This window comes from Salmo trutta, chromosome 13, assembly GCF_901001165.1.
Source record: "Salmo trutta chromosome 13, fSalTru1.1, whole genome shotgun sequence".
Taxonomy (NCBI): domain Eukaryota; kingdom Metazoa; phylum Chordata; class Actinopteri; order Salmoniformes; family Salmonidae; genus Salmo; species Salmo trutta.
In genome coordinates, this window is record NC_042969.1 from 87,784,191 (window position 1) to 87,797,317 (window position 13,127).

General features: G+C 45.5%; 1 protein-coding gene across 1 annotated transcript in view; it reads right to left on the reverse strand.

Annotated features, from left to right (window-relative positions):
• ryr1b (ryanodine receptor 1b (skeletal)) overlaps positions 1 to 13,127 on the reverse strand; it is a gene marked incomplete at its 5' end in the record, with an annotated part of 164,709 nt that overhangs the window by 133,345 nt on the left and 18,237 nt on the right. The window contains 9 exon segments of the mRNA XM_029773897.1: positions 1 to 111; positions 4,439 to 4,533; positions 4,709 to 4,959; positions 6,433 to 6,706; positions 7,959 to 7,977; positions 8,165 to 8,225; positions 9,566 to 9,632; positions 11,934 to 12,045; positions 12,463 to 12,663. Of these exon segments, the coding sequence (XP_029629757.1) occupies positions 1 to 111; positions 4,439 to 4,533; positions 4,709 to 4,959; positions 6,433 to 6,706; positions 7,959 to 7,977; positions 8,165 to 8,225; positions 9,566 to 9,632; positions 11,934 to 12,045; positions 12,463 to 12,663 (1,191 nt within the window).

The window sequence follows — 13,127 nt, forward strand, 5'->3', positions numbered from 1 at the left end:
GAAGTCCAGGTATTTCTCTCCTCCACAGGGATTCCAGCCGATGTCAGGGTAACCCTTAGACAGGAGCATGGGACAGCTCTGTAGTCCACAGCCCGCCAGATAAGTCACCACCTGGAGAGAGGGGCAGGTAAGAGAGGGTAAGGGTTAGCAGGGTAGCCCTTAGACAGGAGCATGGGGCAGCTCTGTAGTCCACAGCCCGCCAGATAAGTCACCACCTGGAGAGAGGGGCAGGTAAGAGAGGGTAAGGGTTAGCAGGGTAGCCCTTAAACAGGAGCATTTGACAGGGTGACTGAGGTGTTCTATCCAGGGTCTACTGTATAGGGACTAGGGGTACAGGGTGACTGAGGTGTTCTATCCAGGGTCTACTGTATAGGGACTAGGGTCCAGGGTGACTGAGTTGTTCTATCCAAGGGTTTCTACTGTTGATAGGGACTAGGGGTACAGGGTGACTGAGGTGTTCTATCCAGGGTCTACTGTATAGGGACTGGGGTACAGGGTGACTGAGGGTGTTCTATCCAGGGTTCTACTGTAATGGGACGAGGGATAACGGGTGACTGAGGTGTTCTATCCAGGGTCTACTGTATAGGGACACGAGGGGGGTACAAGGGTGACTGAGGTGTTCATATCCAGGGTCTACTGTATAGGGACTAGGGGTAGCAGGGGTGACTGAGGTTTTCTATCCCAGGGATCTACTGTATAGGGACGGAATGGTGGGTTGGTGGGTACAGGGTGACTGAGTTGTTCCTATCCAGAGGTCTACTGTATAGGGACGAGGGGTACAGGGTGACTGAGGTTTTCTATCCAGGGTCTACTGTATAGGGACGAGGGTACAGGGTGACTGAGGGTTTCTGTATCCAGGGTCTACTGTATAGGGACTAGGGGTACAGGGTGACTGAGGGGTTCTATCCAAGGGGGGGATACTGTATAGGGACTATGGGTACAGGGTGACTGAGGTGTCTATCAGGGTCTACTGTATAGGACTTAGGGGGTACAGGGTGACTGAGGGTGTTCTATCCAGGGTCTACTGTATAGGGGTACAGGGTGACTGAGGTGTTCTATCCAGGGTCTACTGTATAGGGACTAGGGGTACAGGGTGACTGAGGTGTTCTATCCAGGGTCTACTGTATAGGGACTAGGGGTACAGGGTGACTGAGGTGTTCTATCCAGGGTCTACTGTATAGGGACTAGGGGTACAGGGTGACTGAGGTGTTCTATCCAGGGTCTACTGTTAAGGGACTAGGGGTACAGGGTGACTGAGGTGTTCTATCCAGAGTCTACTGTATAGGGGTACAGGGTGACTGAGGTGTTCTATCCAGGGTCTACTGTATAGGGACTAGGGGTACAGGGTGACTGATCTCCAGGATCTACTCTTGCAGAGCCTCGGCCAGCTCGTTGTTGGGTTAGAGTAACGGTTTGGGTCAAATCAAATCAATTTAAATGTTATTTGTCACATGCGCCAAATACAACAGGTGTAGACCTTACCATGAAATGCTTACTTACAAGCCCTTAACCAACAATGCAGTTAAGAAAATAGAGTTAAAAAAATATTTACTTAATAGAACAAAGTAATTTGTACATGTAGTTAGGGGTAAAGTGACTATGCATAGATAATAAACAGCGAGTAGCATTAGTGTAAAAACAAAGGGGGGGGGGGTGTCAATGTAAATAGTCCAGGTGGCCATTTGATTAATTGTTCAGCAGTCTTATGGCTTGGGGGTAGAAGCTGTTATGGAGCCTTTTGGATCTTAACTTGGCGCTCCGGTATCGCTTGTTGTGTGGTAGCAGAGAGAACAGTCTATGACTTGGATGACTGGAGTCTCTGAAAATTTTATGGTCTTTCCTCACTGCCTAGTATATACTGTAGGTCCTGGATGGCAGGAAGCTTGGCCCCAGTGATTTACTGGGCGGTACGCACTACCCTCTATAGCGCCTTACGGTCTGATGCCGAGCAGTTGCCATACCAGGCGTTGATGCAATCGGTCAGGATGCTCTCGATGGTGCAGCTGTAGAACCTTTTGAGGATCTGGGGACCCATGCAAAAATTTTTCAGTCTCCCGAGGGGCAAAGGCGTTGTCGTGCCCTCTTCACTACTGTTTTGGTGTGTTTGGACCATGATAGTTTGCTGGTGATGTGGACACCAAGGATCTTGAAGCACTCAACCCGCTCCACTAAAGCCCCGTCGATGTGAATGGGGGCCTGTTCGGCCCTCCTTTTCCTATAGTCCACAACCATCTCCCTTGTCTTGCTGACGTTGAGGGAGAGGTTGTTGTCCTGGCACCACATTGCCAGCTCTCAGACCTCCTCTCTATAGGCTGTCTCATCGTTGTCGGTGATCAGGCCTACTACCGTTGTGTCGGCAGAAAATGTAGTGATGGCGTTGGAGTCGTGCTTGGCCACGCAGTTGTGGGTGAACAGGGAATACAGGAGGGGACTGAGCACACACCCCTGAGAGGCCCCTGTGTTGAGGGTCAGTGTGGCGGATGTGTTGTTACCAACCCTTACCACCTGGGGGCGGACTGTCAGGATGTCCAGGATCCAGTTGCAGAGGGAGGTGTTTAGTCCCAGGGTCATTAGCTTAGTGATGAGCTTTGTTGTCACTATGGTGTTCAATGCTGAGCTGTAGTCAATGAATAGCATTCTCACATAGGTGTTCCTTTTGTCCAGGTTGGAAATGGCAGTGTGGAGTGCGGTTGAGATTGTGTAATCTGTGAATCTGTTTGGGCGGTATGCAAATTGGAGTGGGTCTAGGGTTTCTGGGATAATGGTGTTGATGTGAGCCATGACCAGCCTTTCAAAGCACTTCATGGCTACCGACGTGAGTGCTATGGGGCGGTAGTCATTTAGGCAGGTTACCTTCACATTTTTGGGCACAGGGACTATAGTGGTCTGCTTGAAACATGTAGGTATTACATACTTGGTCAGGGAGAGGTTGAAAATGTAAGTAAAGACACTTGCCAGTTGGTCCATGCTCTGAGTCCACGTCCTGGTAATCCATCTGGCCCAGCGGCCTTGTGAATATTGACCTGTTTAAAGGTCTTGCTCACATCGGCTATGGAGTTGTCCAGAACAGCTGGTGCGCTCATGCATTCTGGTATACTCCTGAATGCCATTGGATGAATCCCAGAACATATTCCAGTCTGTGCTAACAAAACAGTCCTGTAGTGTAGCATCCGCGTCGTCTGACCACTTCCGTATTGAGCGAGTCACTGGTACTTCCTGCTTTAGTTTTTGCTTGTAAGCAGGAATCAAGAGGATATAATTATGGTCAGATTTCTCAAATAGAGGGTGAGGGAGAGCTTTGTATGTGTCTCTGTGTGTGGAGTAAAGGTGGTCTAGAGTTATTTTCCTCTGGTTGCACATGTGACATGCTGGTAGAATTGAGGTAAAACGGATTTAAGTTTGCATGCATTAAAGTCCCCGGCCACTAGGAGTGCCGCCTCTGGATGAGCATTTTCTTGTTGGCTTATGGCCTTATACAGCTGGTTGAGTGTGGTCTTAGTGCCAGCATCGGTTTGTGGTGGTAAATAGACAGCTACGAATAATATAGATGAAAGCTCACTTGGTAAATAGTGTGGTCTACAGCTTATCATGAGGTACTCTACCTCATAGCAATACCTCGAGACTTCCTTAATATTAGACATTGAGTACCAGCTGTTATTAACAAATAGACAGACACCACCACCCCTCGTCTTACCGGACGCAGCTGTTCTGTCCTGCCGATGAACGGATAACCCAACCAACTGTATATTATCTGCGTCGTCGTTCAGCCACGACTCGGTAAAACATAAGATATTACAGGTTTTAATGTCCCGTTGGTAGGATAGTCTCGAACGGAGCTCATCCAGTTTATTCTCCAGTGATTGCACGTTTGCCAACAGAACGGATGGTAGAGGCGGGTTCCCCACTCGCCGACAAATTCTCACAAGGCACCCTGATCTGCACCCCCTGTATCTCCTTTTCTTCATGCGAATGACAGGGATTTGGGCCTTGTCTGGGAGCAGCATTATATCCTTTGTGTCAGACTCATTAAAGAAAAAATCTTTGCCCAGTTCAAGGTGAATAATCGCTGTTCTCATATCCAGAAGCTCTTTTCGGACAGAAGAGACGGTAATATCAACATTATGTACAAAATAAGTTACAAACAATGTAAAAAAACACACAAAATAGCATGGTTAGTTAGGAGCCTGTAAAATGGCAGCCATCCCCTCCAGCAACATTCTTCCCGCTCTATATAAGGAATAGGACACTGGAGGTTGGTGGAACCTTAAATTTGGGAGGACGGGCTCGTGGTAATGGCTAAAGTGGGTAGAGTGGAAAGGTATCAAATACATTGATTCAATTCCATTTTCTCCGTTCCAGCCACTTTTATGAGCCAACCTAACCTCAGCAGTCTCCTGTTAAATAGGGATACAGGGTGACAGGTTAGGGTTAGGTTTACCTTCTCCAGGTCCTGCTCCTGTAGGGCTAAGGCCAGCTCGTTGTTGTCGATACAGGACGCTGCAGCCACATCCAGGGGGGTGGAGCCACGCATACCTACAAGAAGACCAGGAGAATGTTTATTAAACATAGATCTAGGATCAGATTTCCCTATCCCCAATCTTAACCTTTACCACTAGGGGGGGGGGGGGTGAAAACAAAACTGATCCTGTACCAGGTGATTAAGAGTTCCCTTGTGTGTTTTCTGATTGACAGGCAGATTGTACTGTACCTAGGCCGATGCCGCTGTTCTGCAGCAGGTAGCTGAGGTGATCAAACATGGACCTCTGGTTCTGACGGCTGATACGACAGAAGTAACACAGGAACCGACAGCAGTTGGTCACCATCTGAGGGAACCGGATCTCCTTGGAATCTCCTCCTCCTCCCAGCACGTTAACCATCACCTCCATGACAGTCTCGTGCATCCCCAGAGCCCTCATCAGGTTAGGGTGCTGGTAGAACACCTTGTTGTTCATGATGTTCCTGGAAAACAAACAAACGAATAATGAAATAGGTAAACAATCAGAGCTCTAATCAGGTTGGGGTTGTTGGTAGAACACCATCTTTAATGAAACACACACCTGTATAGGCGAGGTGCTGGCTAGCGGAGTAGAACACTTGAAAAAGGAGAGCCGCACACTCTAAGGAGCTCAAATACAATAATTTAATGATAAATGTTGGTTTATTAGGTTATTAAATTATTGCATCTGAGCTCCTTAGAGTGTGCTGCTCTGCTTTTCTTTTTCAAGAACACTTTGTTTGTCATGATGTTCCTGGAGGAGGAGACAGCGTACAACAACAAAGAGACTTTTAAATGAACTAAAATAATCGTAGTTGAATTGTTCCTGCTGTGCTTCCATTTCTTCTTTCAGATATCGTTGCCAGGTTTGGGGTACAATTCAATTTCACTGTATTGAAATGGAACTGACCCCAACCCTGGTAATCACTGGGTCCCCTAATTGATGCCCGATGCTCTGGGTCATGAGCCTAACCTTTACACGGTACAGTAACCAGACATACCTTAAAGGTACAGTAACCAGACATACCTTAAAGGTACAGTAACCACCTTAACCTTAAAGGTACAGTAACCAGACATACCTTAAAGGTACAGTAACCAGACATACCTTAAAGGTACAGTAACCAGACATACCTTAAAGGTACAGTAACCACCCTAACCTTAAAGGTACAGTAACCACCCTAACCTTAAAGGTACAGTAACCACCCTAACCTTAAAGGTACAGTTACCAGACATACCTTAAAGGTACAGTAACCAGACATACCTTAAAGGTACAGTAACCAGACATACCTTAAAGGTACAGTAACCAGACATACCTTAAAGGTACGGTAACCACCTTAACCTTAAAGGTACAGTAACCACCCTAACCTTAAAGGTACAGTAACCACCCTAACCTTAAAGGTACAGTTACCACCCTAACCTTAAAGGTACAGTAACCAGACATACCTTAAAGGTACAGTAACCAGACATACCTTAAAGGTACAGTAACCACCTTAACCTTAAAGGTACAGTTACTACCCTAACCTTAAAGGTACAGTTACCACCCTAAGCTTAAAGGTACAGTAACCAGACATACCTTAAAGGTACAGTAACCACCCTAACCTTAAAGGTACAGTAACCACCCTAACCTTAAAGGTACAGTAATCACCCTAACCTTAAAGGTACAGTAACCACCCTAACCTTAAAGGTACAGTAACCACCCTAACCTTAAAGGTACAGTAACCAGACATACCTTAAAGGTACAGTAACCACCTTAACCTTAAAGGTACAGTAACCAGACATACCTTAAAGGTACAGTAACCACCCTAACCTTAAAGGTACAGTAATCACCCTAACCTTAAAGGTACAGTAACCACCCTAACCTTAAAGGTACAGTAACCACCTTAACCTTAAAGGTACAGTAACCAGACATACCTTAAAGGTACAGTAACCAGACGTACCCGATGCTCTGGATCATGAGCCTCTCTTCCTCGGGGCCCATCTGAACGATGAGCAGAGATCTGATCTGTCCCAAGCACTCCAACAAGTCCATTGTATCTTGGACAGATACAGCGTTGATGGCGTAGGCTTTAGGCAGGGCTCTGGTCAGCTCTCCCAGCCCATCATACTGCCTGTGGAGCAGGCTGAACATCAGACGCACCAGCTCAGGGTTCTGAATGAAGGCCTCTTGGGCCCAGTGGATCATGGTATGGGAGATCAGCTCCTGGAGAGTGCCTTGGGAAAGGGAAGCGACACACACGGAGTTATAGCGCATGGACAAGATATTACATATTTGTACTGTATTGGCAGGGAACTACACCAACTCAAGCTTTTGTGGCATAGGAACATTTACAGAGACTTTCTTTGGGGGGGGGGGGGGGGGGGGTACAGGGAAAACTAGATCAAATAGTACTAGTGTGAGGGACCACTAGTACTTGCACATTCATCTTCATACTGCATTTATTTATTTATCTTGCTCCTTTGCACCCCAGTATCTCTACTTACACATTCATCTTCTGCACATCTACCATTCCAGTGTTTAATTGCTATATTGTAATTACTTCGCCACCACGGCCTATTTATTGTCTTAACTTAACCTCATTTGCACTCACTGTATATAGACTTTTTGTTTTCTTTTGTTCTACTGTATTATTGACTGTATGTTTGTTTTACTCCATGTGTAACTCTGTGTTGTTGTATTGTGTCGAATTGCTTTGCTTTATCTTGGCCAGGTCGCAGTTGCAAATGAGAACTTGTTCTCAACTAGCCTACCTGGTTAAATAAAGGTGAAATAAATAAAACTAGGAGGTGCTAGACTACGCCACCACTTGAATTAATACAGGAGTCACCTGGAAGGAATCACCTGGAAAGAGGTCTAGAAAACTGCCCAGAAAAGAACCCGAACAGAGCAAAGTTGACTGTTGAGGCCCTCGATGCGCCACTTGGAGTTAACAGGAATAAGTCAACTAAGTCTAGGATGTCTGTCAGTTTATACTTGAGTTAACTGATGAGCTGTCAGACTTCGACTAGGCACTTAACTGTGCGAAGCTGTGAAAACAGCAAGTCTAGACTGTGTTCTAACCACAGAGACAGATAAAAATGTCCTCATGGATATAAGGGATAGGGGTTCGGGGTTCGGTGTTAGAGGTTAGAGGTTAGGGGATAGGGGTTAGGGGTCAGAGGTTAGGGGCTAGGGGTTAGGGGTCAGGGGTTAGGGGATAGGGGTCAGGGGTTAGGGGTTAGGGGTTAGAGGATAGGGGTCAGGGGTTAGGGGTCAGGGGTTAGGGGTTAGGGGTCAGGGGTTAGGGGCTAGGGGTTAGGGATCAGGGGTTAGGGGTTAGAGGTTAGGGGATAGGGGTCAGGGGTTAGGGGTTAAGGGTTAGGGGCTAGGGGTCAGGGGTTAGGGTGGTGAATGTGTTCCTCCTGGGTTAGGGGTTCGGGGTTAGGGATCAGAGGTTTGGGGTCAAGGTAGTGAATATGTTCTTACTGGGTTTGACCTCCTCCTCCTGGGTTAGGGGTTAGGGGTTCGGGGTCAAGGTAGTGAATGTGTTCCTCCTGGGTTCGGGGTTCGGGGTTAGGGGTCAAGGTAGTGAATGTGTTCTTACTGGGTTTGACCTCCTCCTCCTGGGTTAGGGGTTAGGGGTTAGGGGTTCGGGTGGTGAATATGTTCTTACTGGGTTTGACCTCCTCCTCCTCTTCTGGCTCCTCCACCACCTCCTTTTTCTTCCTCAAGTTATTCACCTTTCCCATCAGCCTCAAGAGGTACAACACAATACAACGTTATAACGAGATACAACACAATACAATGATACAACACAATACAACGTTATAACGAGATACAACACAATACAATGATACAACACAATACAACGTTATAACGAGATACAGCACAATACAACGTTATAATGAGATACAACACAATACAACGTTACAACGAGATACAACACAATACAACGTTATAACGAGATACAACACAATACAACGTTATAACGAGGTACAACACAATACAACGTTATAACGAGATACAACACAATACAACGATACAACACAATACAACAATACAACACAATACAACGTTATAACGAGATACAACACAATACAATGATACAACACAATACAACGTTATAACGAGATACAACACAATACAATGATACAACACAATACAACGTTATAACGAGATACAGCACAATACAACGTTATAACGAGATACAACACAATACAACGTTATAACGAGATACAACACAATACAACGTTATAACGAGATACAACACAATACAACGTTATAACGAGATACAACACAATACAACGATATACAACACAATACAACGATATAACGAGATACAACACAATACAACGATACAACACAATACAACGATACAACACAATACAACGATACAACACAACGATACAACACAATACAATGATACAACACAATACAACGTTATAACGAGATACAACACAATACAACGTTATAACGAGATACAACACAATACAACGTTATAACGAGATACAACACAATACAACGTTATAACGAGGTACAACACAATACAACGTTATAACGAGATACAACACAATACAACGTTATAACGAGATACAACACAATACAACGTTATTACGAGATACAACACAATACAACAATATAACGAGATACAACACAATACAACGATACAACACAATACAACGATACAACACAATACAACGTTATAACGAGATACAACACAATACAACGTTATAACGAGATACAACACAATACAACGTTATAACGAGGTACAACACAATACAACGATACAATACAACGTTATAACGAGATACAACACAATACAACGTTATAACGAGATACAACACAATACAACGTTATATTGTCCATATGTTATAATACAACTTTATATTGTCCATATGTTGCAGCAAGTCAACCCCCCAGATAGCACACATCTCTCTCACACACACACACACACACACACACACACACACACACACACACACACACACACACACACACACACACACACACACACTTGAGAAAAGGACAGAAGAGAGCTGGGATTCGGACCGGCAAACTTTCGGCTAAAGGTCCAACTCCTTAGAGTTACCTACCGGCCAAGGCGCCCTCTCAGAGAGGTGTCGACCTCCTCCTCCTCCTCTTCTGCCTCGATGTGCACGCCTGGAGGAGAGAAGGATACATAGTTAGCTCTCTGTGTGTGTGGTGTTTTGGAAGGTTGTTATGATGTGCTGTGGGTTAGGGGTTAGGGGTCAGGAGGTTGTTATGATGTGCTGTGGGTTAGGGGTCAGGGGTCAGGAGGTTGTTATGATGTGCTGTGGGTTAGGGGTCAGGGGACAGGAGGTTGTTATGATGTGCTGTGGGTCAGGGTTAGGGGTTAGGGGTCAGGAGGTTGTTATGATGTGCTGTGGGTCAGGGTTAGGAGTCAGGAGGTTGTTATGATGTGCTGTGGGTCAGGGTTAGGGGTCAGGGATCAGGAGGTTGTTATCCTGTTAGGGCTAGGGGGCAGTATTTACACGGCCGGATAAAAAATGTACCCGATTTAATCTGGTTATTACTACTGCCCAGAAACTAGAATATGCATATAATTATTGGCTTTGGATAGAAAATACCCTAAAGTTTCTAAAACTGTTTGAATGGTGTCTGTGAGTATAACAGAACTCATATGGCAGGCAAAAACCTGAGAAGATTCTGTACAGGAAGTGCCCTCTCTGACCATTCCTTGGGCTTCTTGGCTCTCTTTATTGAAAACTGAGGATCTTTGCTGTAACGTGACACTTCCTACGGCTCCCATAGGCTCTCAGAACCCGGGAAAAATCTGAATGATGTAATTCCAGCCCCTGGCTGAAAAACATTAGCGCCTTTGGTAAGTGGTCTATCAGAGGACAATGGGACTGAGGCGCGTGCACGAGGCGACCCCATGTTTTTATTTTCTCTCTCTTTGAACTAAAACACGGTTTCCCGGTCGGAATATTATCGCTTTTTTACGAGAAAAATTGCATAAAAATTGATTTTAAACAGCGGTTGACATGCTTCGAAGTACGGTAATGGAATATTTAGAATTTTTTTGTCACGAAACGCGTCGGGCGTGTCACCCTTCTTTACACTTCGGATAGTGTCTTGAACGCACGAACAAAACAAAGGATATTTGAACATAACTATGGATTATTTTGAACCAAACCAACATTTGTTATTGAAGTAGAAGTCCTGGGAGTGCATTCTGACGAAGAACAGCAAAGGTAATAACATTTTTCTTATAGTAAATCTGACTTTGGTGAGGGCTAAACTTGGTGGGTGTCTAAATAGCTAGCCCTGTGATGCCGGGCTATCTACTTAGAATATTGCAAAATGTGCTTTCACCGAAAAGCTATTTTAAAATCGGACATAGCGAGTGCATAGAGGAGTTCTGTATCTATAATTCTTAAAATAATTATGTTTTTTGTGAACGTTTATCGTGAGTAATTTAGTAAATTCACCGGAAGTTTGCGGGGGGTATGCTAGTTCTGAACGTCACATGCTAATGTAAAAAGCTGGTTTTTGATATAAATATGAACTTGATTGAACAAAACATGCATGTATTGTATAACATAATGTCCTAGGATTGTCATCTGATGAAGATCATCAAAGGTTAGTGCTGCATTTAACTGTGGTTTGGGTTTATGTGACATTATATGCTAGCTTGAAAAATGGGTGTCTGATTATTTCTGGCTGGGTACTCTGCTGACATAATCTAATGTTTTGCTTTCGTTGTAAAGCCTTTTTGAAATCGGACAGTGTGGTTAGATTAACGAGAGTCTTGTCTTTAAAATGGTGTAAAATAGTCATATGTTTGAGAAATTGAAGTAATAGCATTTCTAAGGTATTTGAATAACGCGCCACAGGATTCCACTGGCTGTTACGTAGGTGGGACGATTTCGTCCCACCAACCCTAGAGAGGTTAAGATGTGCTGTGGGTCAGGGGTCAGGGGTCAGGAGGTTGTTATGATGTGCTGTGGGTCAGGGTTAGGGGTCAGGAGGTTGTTATGATGTGCTGTGGGTCAGGGTTAGGGGTTAGGGGTCAGGAGGTTGTAATGATGTGCTGTGGGTCAGGGTTAGGGGTCAGGAGGTTGTTATGATGTGCTGTGGGTAAGGGGTCAGGGGTCAGGAGGTTGTTATGATGTGCTGTGGGTCAGGGGTCAGGAGGTTGTTATGATGTGCTGTGGGTCAGGGTTAGGGGTCAGGAGGTTGTTATGATGTGCTGTGGGTCAGGGGTCAGGGGTTAGGAGGTTGTTATGATGTGCTGTGGGTCAGGGGTCAGGAGGTTGTTATGATGTGCTGTGGGTCAGGGGTCAGGAGTCAGGAGGTTGTTATGATGTGCTGTGGGTCAGGGGTCAGGGGTTAGGAGGTTGTTATGATGTGCTGTGGGTCAGGGTCAGGGTTAGGGGTTATGGGTCAGGGTTAGGGGTCAGGGTTAGGGTTACTGACCACAATGTATAAGGATGTCAGTGTGGAATTCGGTCAGTGTGTCTCTGGTCTCCTCCGGTACTGGACACTCCTCCTCCTCCGGACCATGCTTGAAGTTGGTCAACAGGATCACCTGACAGGAAGGAACACACACAGTTACGTATCATCAGCATCAGATGGCACTACTCACGCTACAGAAACAGGAAATAGACTGGTGTCCTGTTCAGAGGGTGTACTGGTACATCAAGCTGCCCTCATGCTACAGAAACAGGAAATAGACTGGTGTCCTGTTCAGAGGGTGTACTGGTACATCAAGCTGCCTCACGCTACATTCTGGCTTGGACAAGGCTAGTTGTACCTGGTCCTTCCCTATGGACCGTTCTGGCTTGGACAAGGCTAGTTGTACCTGGTCCTGCCCTATGGACCATTCTGGCTTGGACAAGGCTAGTTGTACCTGGTCCTGCCCTATGGACCATTCTGGCTTGGACAAGGCTAGTTGTACCTGGTCCTTCCCTATGGACCATTCTGGCTTGGACAAGGCTAGTTGTACCTGGTCCTGAGGTGGTGAGCGGAACTCTCGTGTCTTGCGTGCGGTCTCGGCAGCGCTCATGGTGAAGGCCTGCATCAGCAGGTTATAGCGAACCCTCTGATTGGTCTGAATGGCGTTGACAAACTGATCTGAGTACGCCACGATAGCCTCCACCCTGTGCCTCAGTTCACAGTCACAGAAGTACTGCAGCAGTGTACACATCTGAGAGGTAAAGAAAGACAGGGGGAGAGATAAAAGAGGAGAGAGATCAGTACGCAAAACAAAACGTTAGACTCACAACTGGCCTTTATGACTTTATGAGTCCAGAGCAGCATGACGTTGTGCGTACTTTGTTCGTATAAACAATTGTCTTCAGCACGTGAGAAACATTTCATACATCTTTTGTAGGTTTTGTTTGTATGCATGCCCTTTTTTTTTGTTATGTTGACAAATGAGGCTGTCACGTCCTGACCATAGAAAGATGTTATTTTCTATGGTAGAGTAGTTCAGGGCGCGACAGGTTTTTTTTCTCTCTCTATGTTTTCTATTTCTATGTTTAGGTTCTAGTTTTGTATTTCTATGTTGGGATTTTGTTTGGGATGATCTCCAATTAGAGGCAGCTGGTCCTCGTTGTCTCTAATTGGAGATCATACTTAAGTAGGGTTTTTTTCCACCTGGGTTTTGTG